This window comes from Misgurnus anguillicaudatus, chromosome 22, assembly GCF_027580225.2.
Source record: "Misgurnus anguillicaudatus chromosome 22, ASM2758022v2, whole genome shotgun sequence".
NCBI lineage: Eukaryota > Metazoa > Chordata > Actinopteri > Cypriniformes > Cobitidae > Misgurnus > Misgurnus anguillicaudatus.
The window spans coordinates 576,880-596,039 of NC_073358.2; the positions used below are offsets into that span (position 1 = coordinate 576,880).

Sequence of the window (19,160 nt, forward strand, 5' to 3'; positions counted from 1 at the left end):
ACACAACTTATGTCTAGTTACTAATTATTAATTTTTTGTATATTTTTGTACATACGTATATTTTTTGCTATTCTGTTTGTACACAGTACAACTGAAAGTAAATGACACTGACTTGACAAACTTTGATTGTTTACATACTTGATATCACCATAAAGCAATCTGATCTGCAGGATTTAGGAAAGTTATAAAAGTAAAACCGCATACATTGTACATGTGCTGAAACACGTATGATAGCCTATGTACCTTCATGTGAATTTCATGTAAAGTCCCACGTGATCACATGTGAAATTCATGTGTTTATTCTATCAACCCGTTTCATGTTGTCTCGTGACATCTGTGTGACGTCATGTAAATGTATGAACTCTTTATATGTATGAGGTTTTCTTTTACAGTGACAGGGTTCACTTAAAGAGTTAAATATGAATACAATATAATTATACTATTGATAGTAAATGTAAACATAATATTTGAGATCAATAGTCCTAATAATGTTCATATTAAAACAATCTCTGTATTATAATGTAAATCTATTAAAGTTATATCACTGGTAAAAATAGCATTTTTTACTATTAAACTGCATTATACACTTTTTAAAAAGGAACATTCTTTTCTGTATTTTTCTAATTAAAGTACATGTAAATATATAAGTAAATGTTACAGATCCTCTAAAACAGACCAATAGAAAATCACATTTATCTTAAAGGTGCCAAAGAATGCATTGTAATAATCTGTTAAATTCTTTTCTGATATCTACATAGAAGGTTTGTGGCTTTATTAACTGCAAAAATTATCTAGAGACAGTTTTACATGTTCATTTACAACCCTAGGATTTGCCTCAGAATGAAATGGTCTATTATTACCATATTTGAAAGGCTCATGAATAATAAAGTTGAGCTCTGCTCTGATTGGCTGTTTCTCCTTCAGTAGCTCTGTGTGTATGTAAACAGATTTTATGTTTGAGTCTGTATCAGATTTTGAGGAATAATCAATTGTTTGGAGATTGTTAAAGGAGCATTTCACCCGTAGAAACATTAATCTTTATTTAAAGTGTGTCATATTTGTAGTCGAAATGTACCATACATATAGAAATTGGTGCCTATTTGACAGAGAAAAGGGGTGTTTGTAGTCTCACTCCCTCAACAAAGATATTGTACTTCCTTCTTTCAATGATGCAAAATGATGATTTTTACATCATTGAAAGAAGGAGGTGCAACACTGAAATCTGTATTTCTCCTGTCTCAGCAGCAACTGAGAAAATTATGCATGACCATTCAAAAACATGACTGGGGTTCTAACTTTACAAAGCTTTATGCAAATGCGTGAAGTGTCCCTTTAATGAACGTTTCTGAGTGGTAAGTTTCTGTTTTCAGTATGTACCTGCAAAACGTAACTCAAATGTCAATAATGGAACTAAACACTAGCATATAGCATTAACTAGCATATAACGCTAACTCAGCAGTCACAACTTTGTTTTTTATCATTGTAACAACATTGTACTTAATTTAATGTTGTGTGCATACCTCTGTACTGTAACGTCACAGTTGATGTTTTCCAGCGATCCTTTGCATGCACGAGGTTAACATAAGAAGGAGGAAACAATTGTGTTTGAGGATCATAATATGTCCTTACCATGAACACAACTCCCACTGTTCATCTATGCCGCAAAGTTTTACATTATACAGCAGCTTTAATGGCAAAGTTCACCCAAAAATGTAAGTCTTCATTTACTAAACCTGTATGAGTTTCTTTACTCGGTTGAACACAAAACAGATATTCTGATAAATGATGGTAAGCACACAGTCGTTGGTACCCATTGACTTCCATATGATTTGTTTCTCCTACTATGGAAGTCAATGGGTACCAACAACTGTGTGTTTAAAAAATAATGAAAACAAACTTGCATCTTTGCACACTACATACTCAATGCTGCTACAAATTCCTTTCCAGGCTGTTAAACACTTACACATTCATATATATAACGTTTATTATTAACTCACATATTCTTTAACGTCTTATATGTCTCTATTATATTCTGTTTCTGTATTGCAGTGTGGAACGAGGCACTAAGAAAAATCATTTCACTACATTAATACATCACATGTTTGTGAGAAATAAATAAAGAACCTTGAATGTTAAACTGTTACTGTTTATAATAATACACTAGAAGAACTGATCATGTGAAATTTTGAATTTTATTAAAAAGCAGACATTTCAAAAGAAATCAGCTTTACACACAAACACAATGTCAGTGCAAGAACTGAAATAAACCCAGAATGAGAAAAATTTGATTTCTAACAATGACATTGATGAGATTTGATTTCAATCATAGAGAAGCATATAAAGAGTTCAGTTATGTGTGTTGTGTTATAAAAAAGCAGACCAAAGCTTGAATAAAATATCAGTCACGTGTTAGAGTCGTGGCCTCCACATGAATTCAGTCAGATATTAATGATAAAACAATAAAACACTTTATAGCTCAGGCGACAGAGAGAAAGCCAAGCTGCAATACGGCGAGCGTTTGAAAACATGCCTTACGTCTGATTGTCTGTGCTGAGCTCGTGGCTTTAAAGACTCTTAATAAAGCAACCTGCACACAAACTGTGAGGCCTTTAAAGTGCTGCTATTATATACAAGAAACATCACATGAACGTAGTGCACACGAGTTCATCTTCCCTACAGGAGTTGTTCATTGAATCGCACGTGTTATAGAGAAGTCAGCATGCAGTTACAGGCGTGTGCAGAATAATCTCAATCATGGTTTGGTTGCACAGCATCTGAAGAATATGAAATTACACTACAATGTCAAGCTTTAATAGATATATTGTGCTGGATGTCTCATAAACCTCAGCCAGATCACATTTTACTGCAAAAAATAAAAAAAGAAAGAAGACCAATACATTTTTTTCTTGTATTGTCAATTCTAATACTGTAAATTTAATTATTTTAATGGAGCAAATAGGCTTAATTTTTCTAAATTATAATTGTTTAGGAATTTGCAGTAAAATATGACCTTTGACCTTCTTCATGAGGTTCAGCCTATGAACATGTAGTCGTTGTGATTTCTTGACAAGACATTCAATGATCATTAGTGTGATCAGTAATGGAAATGATGAGTTATTAATACGTCAGGTTGACAGAGGTTTGCATTTGATATTTAGATACAGAATTTGGTTTTCTTAAAGATACATAAACAGACCCCAGATCAGCCAGGGCCTGACAAAAAACATATTCGTCTCTCTCTCTCTCTCTCTCTTTTACAGACGCAATATTTCACCATTGTGCAAAAGCAATGTTCTGTTATTTGCATAACACAAGGCCTTAACATCTATAATAAACACATCAATCTACTGTACAAGTTAACAGGTTAGATATTTCTGCTGTAATAAACAGCTTTGGACTCGACAGGTCTCTGAGATCCTCAGTATATCTACAGTATAGTGCAACATTCAGTAAGAATTCAGTTTCAAACATAAAGAAAACAGAGGATTCTGGGTAATGATGCCAGTTAAAACTGATCTGGGTGTTACTGACTGATTATTTATAACAGTCTACTTTATTACTATTGCTCGAAATAAATGTTAAATAAAACAACATGAATCATACAAAGACTTCTTTAAATGGGACATTTCACCAGACTTTAAAATGTCAAATAAATCTTTGGTGTCCCCAGAATACATGTGTGAAGTTTTACCTCAAAATACCTCACATTTAATTTATTATAGCATGATAAAATTGACACTTTGTAGGTGTGAGCAAAAAAGTGCTGTTTATGGGTGTGTCCTTTAAAATGCAAATAAGTTGCTGAAAATGCAAACACTGATCACCATTATGGTGGTTTGTGGAAATTGAAACTCATTTGTGCTGTCAATTATTTTCTCTCTCTGCATTAAATGTCAGTGCCGTGGTTGGATAATGCAGATTAAGGGGCGGTATTATTATAATAAGATCCCCTTCTGACATCACAAGGGGAGCCACATTTCAATGAGCTATTTTTTCACATGCGTGCAGAGAATGCTTTACCAAAACGAAGTTACTGGGTTGATCTTTTTCACATTTTCTAGGTTGATAGAAGCACTGGGGACCCAATTATAGCACTTAAACATAGAAAAAGTCAGATTTTCATGATATGTCCCCTTTAAACTTTTTGTTCTCATCATGATGTTTACAAAAAACAAACAGTTGAACTAAAACAGAAAGCAAACTGCATAAAACATTTTGCATAATTTCTTACACCGTCTGCACAAATGATCCATAATCAAGTTTTTCTCATAATCTGTAGTGATTACAGTAATCCACTCTTCACAATAAGGCACAATACATTTTCAACCTCAAATACGAATAATCGTATTTGACATGAATCTATTCTCTTCTGTAATATTTCCCATCACTGTATTTGGCTGAAAACACATTTGAGATGAACTTCTGATTGGGTTTTAGGGTTTAATATAAAAACAGACAGTCGTGTATATTACTGGGGATTTCTGAAGGGACATATTAGGTCCTTAAAAATTCTTTTTGAAGCCGAAAACATTCATTTTTGTGTCGTCTAGTGTTGTTTTGTAGTTGTTTTATCATGTTAAGTTTTGTCAAGAATTGAAGTGTTAAAGTAAATATTCATAACACTGACAAACTTGTCCTAGTGCAACACAATAACCTCCATTTGATCAAATCCAACTCTAATAATAATAATATCACAAACACATGACATAAAGGGAACAATAGTGCAAATAAATATCATTCATATCATATCATCAATGAAATGTAACTTCTGTAAAACACTGTTAGACTTTGACCCAATCTTTCTGAAGATTTGGACTCTGTATTACTACAGTAAACCTGACATTTACTCATTTAATATCAACAAATTCATTCTCATATATTATTTTTGTTATTTTGTCATTTGTCATCACCTAATGTTCAATATTATCACTGTGAAATATAAGTCATAGTGTTTGTTGTATAGATGATTATTATTGATGTTTTCTCTTTTAGTACATAAGAAACTCAAAGTCACGGTAAAAACTCTTGAAACATGTTTTTGTGAGATTCATGTGAAGTTACACTGTAGTTTAAAGGTGGTGTGTGTAAATTTTAGCGACATCTAGTGGTGAGATTGTGAAATGCAACATACAGCTCACCCCTCAATTTCAAAACGCATACGGTAGCTGCCACAGGACAAACACATTGTCATCTGAGTCAATGTAGGGACTAAACACGCTCTGTAGAGCAGTTTGTATTTTCAGGGCTACTGTAGAAACGACAACTTCCAGTAAGGGGACCCGAGGTGTATGAAGATAAAAACGGCTAAGGTAATAAAAAAATACAGTTCATTATGTAAGGTCTTTATACACCGCTGATAATATAGTTTCTGTCAAGAGATCCTTCTAAAAGTTACACACTGCACCTTTAATGGTATGGTAGGACACTTATTTAAAGGAACAGTATGTAAGAAATTTATATCAATGAATCATAAAATGGCCCTGATATGTCACATTAAGAAATCATTTTCATTTCAAATACTTATATCACTGACAACAGTGGTCTGGCCAGGATATTGTCATTTAAAAAGTGGATTTGCAGCCCTCAACTGATGTTTATGTTGTCATGTTGTGTATTGGCAACCAGTTGTGTGATTGCAGTACCAGTTTTAGCCACAAGTTTTGTGATTGTAATACCAGTTTTGGCCACAATCCTACATACTGTTCCTTTAAAGCTTTAAGAGAGCAGATCAATATAACAATGGGAAATTTACACATTTGTGTAAGTGAAGAAACAGAAATCACAGAGTAAAGTATGTGAAAAAAACATCTCGTGTTGTACGTATGTAACCATTTTTCCTTGAGAAGGGAACGAGACGCTGCGTCTCCCTTGCCATACTTCCTGCATCCCTTTTACGCTGTCTACGGCAATATTTGAGATAGAGATGGCATTTTTCAGGTAGCCTTTTATATTTCCTGGCTCCCACGCAAAGCTCCCCCCCCCCGCCTAGAGGCGTTCCCAAAGTGTCACTATGGCGACGCAGTGCGAGTTCCCTCCAAAGGGATCAACATAACTCAACATTACTCAGTGATGCTGTTTGTCATCATCATCAGAATCAACCAATCAGAAAGAGGAAACGCCTCAGATGCTACAGTACATACTAAAAGCATCACAATGAGCATCTGTCTCAACACAGCCAATCACAGTTATTTATTATCACGAACAGTAGAAGGTTTGCATTTTATTTGGCAGAGGAAGGATGTGGATTTTATTACAGCTATATGTTTGTGTATTTTTACCTGCAGGCGGTTAAAGTGAGCGAGCGCTCGCTCAGTCCAGCAGTTACAGTTTCAGCATGAGAGGGATTGGTGAAATATCACACAGTCTGATCTGATGTCATACACGTGTTGATGTCATACATCTGTCTTTACCATGAAAAGCACAATTGTTTGAATAGGACATGCCACTTGGACCTGGACATGTTTTCATCAGATTCGTTCTGGTGCTATATTTGTGCCAAAGTGATATCGAGAACAGAACAGAAACATGAAGAGTTTCATCATGAAGGTCACCCGCTGTGCCGTCTCATCACAAGACTTCTGTTCTTCAGATCATTTCTCCATTATTTCTGTTGTTTAGTTGAAACATTAGTTTGACAGGTAATAGCACATGCATTAGTGCATTATTCTCTTAAGCGATGTTTGTTTGTCTCTCCAAATACACTGATCATTTCCCAGAATTCCCTTCAGTAAGTATTCACATGGCAGATATTTACCGAGAGAAACCGGCCACTCACTGCCCGTTTATTCTCAAACCCTCCACAAACTCCTCCTCCTGCTGGTGCCCCACAGGGGGTGTGGTCACACAGACTCCGCCCTCGACTCTGGGCAGGTCAAGAGGTGCTCCTAAAGTCCCCTCTGTGCCGTTGATCTCCTCCTCGTCCTCCTCCGGCTCATCTTTGGTCTGAGGACTCATCAGGGTCTCCTCAGCAGCGTCCAGCAGCGAGTGAGTTCTCATTTGATCTTTGCGCTCGGCGTAGATCCGCTGCTCCAGAGTCAGCGCTGACGGCAGCAGGTTCTTAAAGTCAGACTCATAGGGCACCTGAACGCCGATGGGCAAAGCCACACCCGCCGGCACAGATGAGCCATGATACACTTCCATCCCATCAGGCAGCATGGACTTGATCTTGGGAAGCCAGCGTTTCCGTACACGCCGAGCGTTCGTACACATGTCGGCTGCGATGACGTTCATCTCGCTCTCCTTAAAGTTGGGTGCAAAGTTCTGACAGTAAACTGAACACAAAAATAAAACAGAATGTTTGAGAAGAGAGACAACAGAGAGATTGAATGATGTCATCACCCTGATGTGCATTTTTAAAGGTGCCAAAGAATGCATTGTAATAATCTGTTAAATTGTTCTCTGATATCTACACAGAATGTTTGTGGCTTTATTAAGTGCAAAAATGATTCAGAGTCAGTTTTACATCTCCATTTACAACACTTATAATGAAATGGTCTATTATTACCTTATTTAAAAGGGTCATGAATAATAATGTTGAGCTCTGCTCTGATTGGCTGTTTCTCCTTCAGTAGCTCTGTGTGTATGTAAACAGATCTTATGTTTGAGTCTGTATCAGATTTTGAGTAATAATCAATAGTTTGGAGATTGTTAATGGACGTTTCTGAGTGATAAGCTTGTGTTTTTTTCAGTATGGACCTGCAAAACGTAACTGTAACGTCAACTTCAGCCTAAACGCTAGCATATAGCATTAACTAGCATATAGCATTAACTAGCACATAGCGCTTACTCAGCAGTCACAAATTTGTACTTAGCATTGTAACAACATTGTAATTATTTTAATGTGTAATTTAATGTCGATAAAGGGGCCGTGTAGCACCATGAATCTAAAAACAGAACACAATATTTTTCTGTGATTGTACGCACACCAGCGGTGCCTGACACGCCACTCACATAGTTTAACATTAAATAACATCATATTTTCCCAAATCATTAGCGATTAATATTGGCTGCTAACGCATATTTTGCATTTTGAAATAGACGCTATCTGACTAAGCTCGCGCTAGTCAATGTGCATGTCAGGTGTTCAATACATCCTAGACCTGCTTTTTGTCCGGTCTGCGACCCCCTTAAGGTCACAGTTTGTTTTCCAGCTAAGGGTGTCACAATTTTGATTTTAAATCAAAATCGATTGAAATTAAGTCACACCCTCGAACTTCGAATTAAAAAATGGGATCGTCGATGCTGCCACGCCCCCATGTCATGTCCACTCGGCTTGCCAAGCGGGGAAAAAAATCTCTCAGAGATTTATATTTTAAACATGAGGGATGTATTGCAACAACTCCAATATCATAAACAGGATTACTACCTAGTGATCTGACTTCGGACAGAACGCAGCTCTCTGCACGTGCGCAAGAGTAAGAGAGCCGCCAAGATGCAGCAGGTTATATTTTAAACAAAAGGAATAGTTTGCCTCAGCTCGCATGAAACGCATAAAAATGAACAAATACGTAAGGAATACTACTTTATTTGATGTTTAGGACAGAATCAGATGCGAGAGCGCGTGCACGTGAGACAGAGAGAAGCGCTTATGACTCGCTGGATTATTTCAGATGTTAGGAGTCCACGACGTGTGCATTAAGTCCATATGCGTGCAAGAAGGAATCCTACAAGCTTTCTTGCGTAAAGTAAATCCCACAATCCCCCATGCGAGGAAAAGCACACAATGTGCATGTTAATGTGACACTATAATAATAATAAATAATAAATGCATAGCATTTTTATCTTTCAAAAAAAAGAAAGTAAAAATCAAGAATCGAATCGAACCGCGACCTTAGAATCGAAAAATGTAATCGAATTGAGGATTTGGAGAATCGTGACACCCCTATTTCAAGCGGTCTTTTGCATGCATGGGGTTTACATAAAAAGGAGGAAACAATCATGATATCTATGCCTACATAAATACAGTTTTACATTCAATGGCACCTTTAATGGTCACTAAACACAAATCACTGATAACAAGAGCAGCGTGGCTGATATATAATGAAATAACAAGAAGAAATGACTGAATGATACAATATTCATTCAGTATTAATAGTGATTTAGCAGCCAAGTCATTTAACTAAAAATTAACACATAGAATAAAAAAGTATTATGAAAATAATTCAGTGATCAAAAATGTTGAACAAATCAAAACAATTATTTTACACAATATTTATCAGAACTGCATTAAAAGATATCTGCACTATCCTCTACTGGCAAATACAGCATTGCTCAAATAATAAAAGTACAATTATAAAACTAAAACATTCAAGCCTGTTACCTTTTTACATGAAAATCCCTCACATGTTAAATATGAACATATGAATAATAACATACGTTTGACAGCATTGAGGACTCGACTGTCCAGAGGTTTCCTGCTGGGGTCACTGGTTGAAGATCGAATCCCCGTCCCACAACTGTTTGCTAATGTGTTTCTGTAGATGAGAAAAAACACAGAGGAATAATCTGACCTCAGTCAAGACTTACACGAGGAATTACAGGCAATACCAAACAACATATACAGCAGAATAAATCAAAAGATTATTTGGTGTGTGTTTCACCTGATGACACAAACCTGTCGAAAAATGTTGCGAGGAGTCGCCTGAGGAGAACTTTGTGTTTGATTCCAGCACACAGATGACAATTCATCAACTGTCCTCTTGTCATGAGCACACCAGTACCTAACACACACAAAACACGTCACAGTCTTCAATACTTATATATAACCAGGAATAAACGCGAATTCAAAGATGTTTGCAAGTAGATTACATACAAAGTCAATGTAAAGACGAGAACAGACTTGTGCGGGGCGATGCGAATGACACTAATTGGGCGGCGTGATTGCCGCCATAACATGTGCTATTCACCTCAAACGCCTCATACAAGTAAAAAAAAAATGTGAGTAATCTAGAGCGAGTAACGCCATGCTTCAGGTTTGGTGTGTATGTATAGCATTTAAGTTCGGTTAACTTCACTAACCTCCCACCAGTTCTAGTTTCTCTCCGGGGTCGCCTTCTGTGTAGAGTTTAGGATGACATCTGTAGCCGATCTGACTGATGAGACTGGCGGGAAGAGCCACCAGATCCCGACGAATCAGAACACAGGAACGGTTCTCCAGCTGCAGCGGCATCATACCCATGTCTGATTTCTCTGTACCTGCAGATAAAAAGATTCAGCAGAACCTCAGCAGAACTTAAAAAATCCATGATGTGTGTGAACACAACCACCCTACAGTGAAAACAATCCAACCTCTGTTTTTTGAAATCCCAAAAAGCCGTCTCATTAGACACAAGTGTATTTACCGCTGTATGAGTTATTGGAGCGGGCACACATCTGACTGTAGGTCTCCTCTGTATCAAACGACTCTTCCTCAAAGTCATCATCTTCATTCTGGTACGACGTCGGACTGTCAGTGGTCGGAAGGCTGGACGCTCCCGGACTGGAACGCTCTCCGGGATACGCCGGTGTAAATACGCCCGTCGCTCCAGAGTAAAACACCGGACCGCCCCGTGCCGAGCGGCCACCGTCGCCGTTGATGGATCTTTTAGACCCGAGGAGATTCTGCTGCGGCTCCGAACCCTCCAGCTTGATTCTGCGAGACAGCGCTGGAGACCAGCCCAACGGCCCCAGCACGGACGCGGGGTTGTTCCCGGGACTCTGGGGTTCCGAGCCCGGATCGTCCATGGCAGCCGTGGCCGAGTCGCAGTGGGGCGAGTTGGCTTTAAACATGAGGTCCATGCCCCGCTCTACAATGTGCTGAATCTGAAGATAACCGGCGGTGTACATGATCACCAGCTGCTCGCTGGCCGCCATGGTCAGTTTGCCCGTGTAGCAAAAAGTGAGAATCTGCTGGAAACAGGCGGGCGTGACGGACGAGGGGAGCTCGAACTGGACTTTGGTGCTGCCGTTAAACAGGTCACGAAAATACAGACTGCTGGCCGCCAGCACGGCCCGGTGGGCTTTGAAGGTCTGACCCTTCACCAGGATGGAGACGTCGCAGTACTGCCCGTTCAAACGCTGCTCGTTCAGCGAGCCCAACACCGTACTGCCGAAGTTTGGGATCTCCATGTGTAGCATCTGGGACATGACGGCCCACTTTCAGAAACACAAGCTGGATCATCTGCACAGAAAGAGAGAGAGAGAGGCAAAGAGAGCATCACTTTATGTTCTTAAAGGGGACATTTCACAAGACTTTTTCAGATGTGAAATAAATCACAAAGTTCATATGTGAACTTTTAGTTCAAGATATCTCACAGATACTTTATTATAACATGTTAAAGCTAGGGGTGCATTTCACCGAACTTCATTGAGAAGCATAGCAAGCATCATCGGCCGATATATCGGTGCACCCCTAGTTAAAGCACTTGAGCATAAATGTGCGGTTTTTGGGTGTGTCCTTTAAAATGCAAATGAGCTGATGAAATGCAAACACTGATCACCATAATGGTGGTTTATAAACTCAATTGTGCTGTCATACTGAAGAATATCATCACTGAATAGTCACAGATCTGACCTGACAAAAGAGTGATGTCTGATCCTTCACCTCCTTCCAAACCTAACCGTTACTCTTTTATGCTTCTAATTTAAGTTTAAGTATTAGCTTGCATTAGTTAACATTGACCAGCTGGTGATCAACGGTTATTGAGTTCTGGAGAGCAGCCGTTGAGAAACTCTTATCAGCTAAACAACAGACGAGAAACTGATCAACACATCTGAACACAACATGTTCATCAGACACAAACACTCTTCTTCATAATACACAACAACATCACACATTCACTTGAGCGGATGAGAAATACACAAACCCTGTCACACACACACAAAAGTTTCTTTCACTCCTGAGACATACGGCAACACATTTACAAGAATACAGCAGAAACTAAAAGAGAGAGAGAGTTGTGGCCTAATGGAGAGTCGGGCTTGTAACCCAAAGGTCTCCGGTTCGAGTCTCAGTGATAGCTGTCCACTGCTCCGGGTGTGTGTGTTCATAAGGTAATTCGATGGGTTAAATACAGTGGTCACATTTTGAGGGTTGCAAGGGGGGTCCGGTACATTTCTGGAAACTTTCCATGGGAACTTAATCTGAGGAATTTAGGAAATATTCCAAATTTGGAAACTTAACGGAAATTTATGGAAATTATCTGGAAATTTACATAAACTATATATATATATATATATCATATACAAACATAAATAAACATTTAGTTTGGTCATAAGTAGACATGAATGCAAATTTGGAAGAAACCTGATACTTAAGGGGGTCGCACACGTCGCGTCTAGGACAACTCGTAGGTATCGTAAACATTAAATAGCGCGAGCTTCGTCAAATAGCGTCTACTTCAAAATGCAAAATATACGTTAGCAACCAATATTAATCGTAAATGATTTGGGACAAATCTGATGTTATTTAATGTTAAACTATGTGAGTGGCGCGACAGGGATTTGAGCAACTTCCTGAGTCAAAGCTGGGCGGTGCGGACAGGCGGCACCTGGCGGCGTCGGTGTGGAAACAGGTATAAACGGAGGTCGGAGCCAGCTGCAAATGGGTGGGTTAGCAGCAAGTGGGTGGAGCTTTAGCCGCAAGTGGGCTGTACAAACTTCCAGAGGATTCACCACCGTCCCATTTGAAGTGTAAACTCCTCCTACTTGCACATTTCTGAAATCCCTCCTACTTGAGGCATAAGCTCCTCCCACTTGCGGCATAAGGTCCTCCCACCTGCAGTCTCCGGGCTGCAGCGATATATACTTGTCGGTGTGCGTATACTCATAGAAAACAATGTGTTTCATTTTTTTTTTAGAACGGCACTGAGCTGCGTGTCCGGTGTGCGATCCACTTTTGATGTTGATATTGGAAGTGTAGTCCAGCTTCAGTCTTAATCTCTGACAAAGCTAAACTTGTACATTCATACAACTCTATGGCCGCATTCATGTTTGAAGTGACTCGGTGCTAATTTTCCCCTCATGTGGCACAGATCAGATATGACCCATGGACGTGTAAGCGCATAGATTCTGATATTCTGTGATCAGTTTCAGGCTTCATGTGGAAATAAATCAGGTACATGCACTTGCATGCGGACAGATTGGATATTCTCATGTCAAAACATGAAAATGCGTCATTGAAAATGTGATGCTGGCAAATGACGTCAATTCAGGTGGACACAACACATGATCACATGACTGCACATCACAATGTTTTACTTATTTAAGTTTTGCAAAGTATTTAGTGTAAAGGCTGATATATGAGATACGAGTCTCTTTTAAAAGATGATGTAAGAGGGTCGTCAAAAAATCAGCTATAGTCAACAAATCAGAATTGGGCATCAAGATCTGTGTAAATCCAGCCTATAACACGGAGACATCAGACTTCAGGCCTCATACACAAAATACGTCTGCTATAAGATTTAAAGGCAAAATGAACAGACAGACGGTCAGAGATCAGCTCACAGAGCCAAACACACAAATCTCAAACATGCATTTGCTTAGAGGATACAGAGCTTATTTTAATAGTTTTTGCATTGCAACATTTTCATGACAATTAACCTCATTTAACCCCCACGATCTCATTACTGTAAAATAATGAGACTTTAATGGGTTAATGTGCTTCATTTACAGGAAAATAATGTCATAATATAAACTAAAACTGGCATCATTTTCATTTTTTAAAATATAATATCCTATGATTATATTTCATTTGTTCTGGGGTGATTTAAGGACATGTTCTTGACAGGTTTTGTGTGTTCAGTGAATGCAAATCAAAGTACACAGAAGCGACAAGAGTTTTTACCATATAGAGAGGAAAAACAAAAGTCAGTCTGCCATAAACATTTGCATTTATTTACACAGATGTGAGTGACACTGAGAACACTTTAATGTCAATCAAAACATGCTTCAGACATCCCAACACACTGACTAATGCTCAATAAATACATTTATGTTTATATCAATACAGAATGCACACATAAAGATGAATGAAGCACACACTAAATCACTTCACTGTTTTATCAATTCCACGAAGTGCTCATGAACACCCTTGAGTTTCGGGAATGTGATATCACAGATCCGATCACATGCACGTCAGCCACGAACCGCTGCAGCATTAGCGCAGATCTGTGCCAGCCGAACACGTGCACGCTCCTTCTGCCAGTTAATGCACAGAGCTGCAATGCAGTGCCCGCTCACACACACGCACACACACAAACACACACACACACACACACACACGCACACACACACACATGTACTGCAATAATAATGCAGAGACGTGTGCATGCTTAATAAAGTCTTTTGTGATAAACATGAACAACATCTCTCTGTGACCATGATGCATTACAGCAACTCTTAAACTCTGTGATGTTAAATCCTCATCAAGAATAATATGAATACATACAGTAGAGTATATATATATGTCCTCGCTGATGTTATATATCTGCATCATAAATATTCAAGCACTGCAGTTGGTCTCTCATGTGTAAATGCAGACAGATCCACACATTCACTCCCTGGCAACAGATCTGCCAATCAGATCCTCTGTCTGAAGAGCATTCTGGGATGTACAGAATAATAATAATATAAGATGAGAGCTTCAGTAAACCTGAATCAGAGATTGAACTGATGCTGCACTTTATAAACAGATGTGCGTGTGAGAGTTTAATACACGTTCACGTGTCTTCTGTCGTCTTATTCCCTTGTCTGGTGTTTCTACTGAGCTGATCAGTATTTTGTACATATATTATTGTCCGTCTGTAATTGTCATTTGTCTTTAATAACTGCCTGTCCTAGTTTTCTCCCACAGCACACAACAGTAGAAATGTATCGTATATGCAAACGCAATGAATTTGCTTGCACATTTCTCTCAGTCAAATGATTCCCAGCTGTCTGAACTCCGGCTGTAAGCACTAAAGATCTGTCGTCTTACTGATGGTCACTGTGTTTCTTAATATAGATGAAGAGCTGTTGGGGTGATGAACACAGAAATATCATGATGTCCTCATATGACCTGAGATTTATTATAACACTCATCACGTATGATCCCTGCATCATAGATATACTTTACAGACTTGAATCTAATCTGGAATTCTGCTTTCGCTTTCAACATGAAGTCTTTAAATAATGGATTGAGTTTCAGAAGTTTGCTCTAGAGATCTGTTATATTTAGTCAAGGTATCGTCTCACATCTTTCTATTGTTAACATGCAGCTATCACACTTAGAGATCAAATTAAAGGAGTGCATCTTATTTAATATCATATAATGCTCTCTAAAGTTAACTTACTTACAGTATAGTCACATGAGATTACTATAAAACTCTTTATCATTTTGAACTCCATCTTTGAAAGACACTTTTGTGATTTGATAAGACTTGTAATAGTTGTTCACATTAAAACACTGCTGTGATGTAGGGGAGAGAGAGAGAGTGGGGCACAACCTAACGCTTTTTAGCTTTGGCTCTATAATATTTAAGTTAGATGAATCATTTTATTACAGAAACAACACACACATCTCTGCTACAAAGTTTGTTTGTGTGATCTACAGTTATCGTACAATTACACCGAAAGTGAGAGGAGTGTAAATGTTACCCTATAGGTGGGGTTCAGAGGGCTTGTTGTTACACCTGATAGAAAATTGAGTTTAAACACAAATAATTCAATCAAATTCTGTCTATATACTAAAGGTGGATATTGTTTATATATCTGACTATAATAGATAGATATCCACATATTCATCCATCCATCATCCTTCATCTAACCATCCATCTATTATGCAGCAATAAATAGAAATAAATGTAAGAAAAGAATCATAATAGTAAGAGAAAAAGACCAAAAGCACAGATTGATCAGCCCTGTAGAAATATGTAAAGTAGCCGTGTTACAATTAACCCCGCGTTAGTTTGTGCCCCGCTCACCCCTACTCTGAAAACAACTGGGTCAATTTGGTTAAAACATTTTTAACTACTCAATACTACATGAGATGAAGGCTTTTGGTAGTTTGGTTTTATTAAAAACAGTTTTTGGACTATTAAGATTTCAGTTGTGAAATTGACAGGGTGTTTTTATAATACAGTGACGTCTTATATGTCAAAAGATGAAAGATTTCTCAATTCATAGTTTCTCAATAGCAGTTCATAGAGTGAGTCAAATAATAACTAACTACAGTAGTCTGTAAAACTTGTAGTAAGCTGTCAAATTAAATTAAAACTAGTTTCTGATTTAAACCCCTTAGCATTCCCGAAAAAGGAAAAAAACGCCTAAAAGGACCCAAATTGTACCCGCTTTGTTGATTGTTTCTTCAAATGATTTGCATTATTGGAATCAAAAGCTTTTTTAAAAATATGTTACAAGTTTAGGTTTTTGTTTTTGAGTTGTTGTATTTAAAGAAGTTTTCTGTCAAATAATGCAGTGTCCCTCCCACGATACACTGGAACTTTAAAGGGTTAAAATATATTAGCATTGAAGTCACATCAGTTTCTCATCACTTATATAAGTCTGAAACGACATGATGATAAAATCCTTTAAAGAAAGATTAAATCTGATGGTCTAGAGAGGACACAAGACATGTTTGACCTGAAATATAAACAACACACAAGAGTAACAAAAAACAACAACATCTGTACAACACTAAACACCAAAGTCTCATCTGTGTGCGCGTGTGTGTGTGTGCTTGAGATTAGTTTTCACAATTCAATGGAGAAGATAAAGTTCATTTCTTCTCTAAAAACTCTCCCAAGCAGCAGTGAGTTCACATGACTGGAGAGGAACGTGGCAACCCCCTGATTCATTCTGCATGATTTTAAACAAAAACATCAAAACATATTAGGGGCCAGATTTACTAAACAGGCTAAATCAGCGTGAGAGCACAAATCCAAAAACACACAGATGGGAGTGGTTATATATCTGTAAGGTTATTTACTAAAAAAGCACAAATGAAATAACACAGATGCAACAGCTCGTTTGCTCTTTTGTTGATTTGATTGTAAGTGTTGCTCCTGCTAAATGATTAAATGAAATAATCAGCAATACTCTCTCCAACATGCAGGTATACGACAAACCTGACTTCATTTAAATACTAAATCTATTTCAAATCAAAAACATGCTATAAAAGAAAGGTTTCTATATTGTAGATAAAGATCTTTACTTGACTTAATTAGCTTATCTATGTTTTTGTGCTAACTAGTGTGATTGTTGAAGCTGACCTATGTGTTAGCAGTGCATGAAAAACGCTATGGCCACTTGGCAGGCAAATTAACAAAAATCATTTGACCAAACATAGTGTTTTGTATTTGTCTTTACTGATGCTGTACTTATTAATATGATGAAAGTAACGTGTGCTGTGTTAATGCTGTCCACTTGTGTAAACATATAGGGCTGGTTTCCTGGACAGGGATTTTCTTAAGCCAGGACTAAGGCCTTAGTTTAATTAGGAAATCAGGGCTCAACGCAAAAAAAAAAATTTATACTGGCCCGGTCGGGCCAGTGGTTCAGGATTTCACTTGCCCTGCCAAAATTTTCACTGGCCCCAATAAAAATCTGTCAATGTCAAATATAATTGAATACATATACAACAGACATGTTCCAATGAAAAAAGGCTCCCAACTTTTCTGCTTTACCTGTAAACTGACAGCAAACTGTGCAAAATATATACTCAAGTAAATGTCTGCTTCCAAGATGTTAAAATATAGCTGTAGACAGCGATACGGGGCCAAGCAACAATGGTCCTGCAACACGCAACGAAGCTGAAAGGACATGCAATTGAAGAATGCAATGTAGCAGATATGTATGGGAACTATCAGCACACAGGACTCAGATGAGAATGAACATAATGAAAAAATAAAAATTAGTCCAATGCTGACCTAGAAAACAATTGAACCACCAAAGCATCATACATGTTACACATGAGACTTAAACCAAAAGAGCACAAATGAAATAAAACCTGTAAAACTAATAAAGTAAAATACAAATCATGAATTAAAGCTTTTGACTCTAAAGTAAGAGACTTCAATTGCTGCCCTAGCCAGGATTTGAACCCATGATCTCCAGGTTTCACACCTGTCATTCATCTGGTTGAGCTACAGGGGAGACCACATACATACAGACAGCTGCTTAAGCTAGATTGCTGTAGTGACAATGTGTATGTTCAAGTTTGGAGAGATTTTTATCAAAGAACAGAATATTTTTTTAAATCCCCTGTAGGTAGTCAAACCTGTTCGAACATTTGACTCTACATGACATAAATTTGTCAACCATTTTAATTGTTGCCCTACGCTGGATTTGAACCCGCAACCTCTGGATTTCATGCCCATCACGCATTTGGTTGAGCTACTGGGAAGGCATAGATTACCCCATCAAATATTCTCCATAGAAGTTTAGTTGATTAAATGGTTTAAAAGTTATTCCTGTTGACAAATGAATTACTTTTGAACAAAGATAAATATCAAAATTCTGTTTGGTCATTTCTATGTGGCTCGGTCCAAAGATAATCTGAGCCAAATTGTGTAACAATTAAACAAACACTGCAAAAGTAGTAGCAAAAAAACTGAATACTCTACTTTTCAAAATGGCCGCTACTGCATTTTTGAACTGGTGATGATGCTTGGCCACCAAATTGCAGGCCGTGCAGAACATGGAAAACAGACTGGTTGAGAATAATAGGTGAGAATAAACTCAAAACAAATATTAATAGAAAAACATAACACATGCATCAGATGGGATTCAAACCCTTAACCTCTGAGTTTTGATGCATGCGATTTAATAGACTGAGCTACACAGGCAGTGTAGCTAGCCAAGGTTTTCAGAGCTGCAAGCATTCAAATGGAGGAAAGAAGGTGCAGACATGACATTGCAGAGCAGAAATAACAAAATTACAATTTATATGAGAATCAGATAGTTTAAGTGAGAAGAGTTAAAGTTTAAGTCAAGAAAAACATGTTGTATAGGAATGCACAACATGTTACAATACAGTCATAATAATTTAATATGACGAAGAGACAATGTCACAGGGACAGTCAACTTTGGACAGGTATTTCTCGGGAATGGCAGAGAATATCAAAAATGTGTTTGGTCATTTCTGTGTGGATTGCTTCAAAGTTTATGTGAGCAGAGCCTGGCATAAAAAAGACTTAATTTGCAAA

General features: G+C 37.9%; 1 protein-coding gene across 2 annotated transcripts in view; it reads right to left on the bottom strand.

The window, feature by feature from the left end:
- Positions 1–2,173: 2,173 nt before the first annotated feature.
- nacc2 (NACC family member 2) overlaps positions 2,174–19,160 on the bottom strand; it is a 46,494-nt gene continuing 29,507 nt past the window's right edge. The window contains exons 2-6 of one of the 2 annotated variants that reach the window (XM_055200268.2): positions 10,341–11,158; positions 10,018–10,194; positions 9,614–9,719; positions 9,376–9,473; positions 2,174–7,271 (exon numbers count right to left, since the gene is read on the bottom strand). In XM_055200268.2, the coding sequence (XP_055056243.2) occupies positions 6,772–7,271; positions 9,376–9,473; positions 9,614–9,719; positions 10,018–10,194; positions 10,341–11,124 (1,665 nt within the window). In that variant the 5' untranslated portion in view covers positions 11,125–11,158 and the 3' untranslated portion in view covers positions 2,174–6,771. The remainder of the gene's footprint in view (positions 7,272–9,375; positions 9,474–9,613; positions 9,720–10,017; positions 10,195–10,340; positions 11,159–19,160) is intronic. The other variant, XM_055200269.2, reaches the window with a different exon arrangement.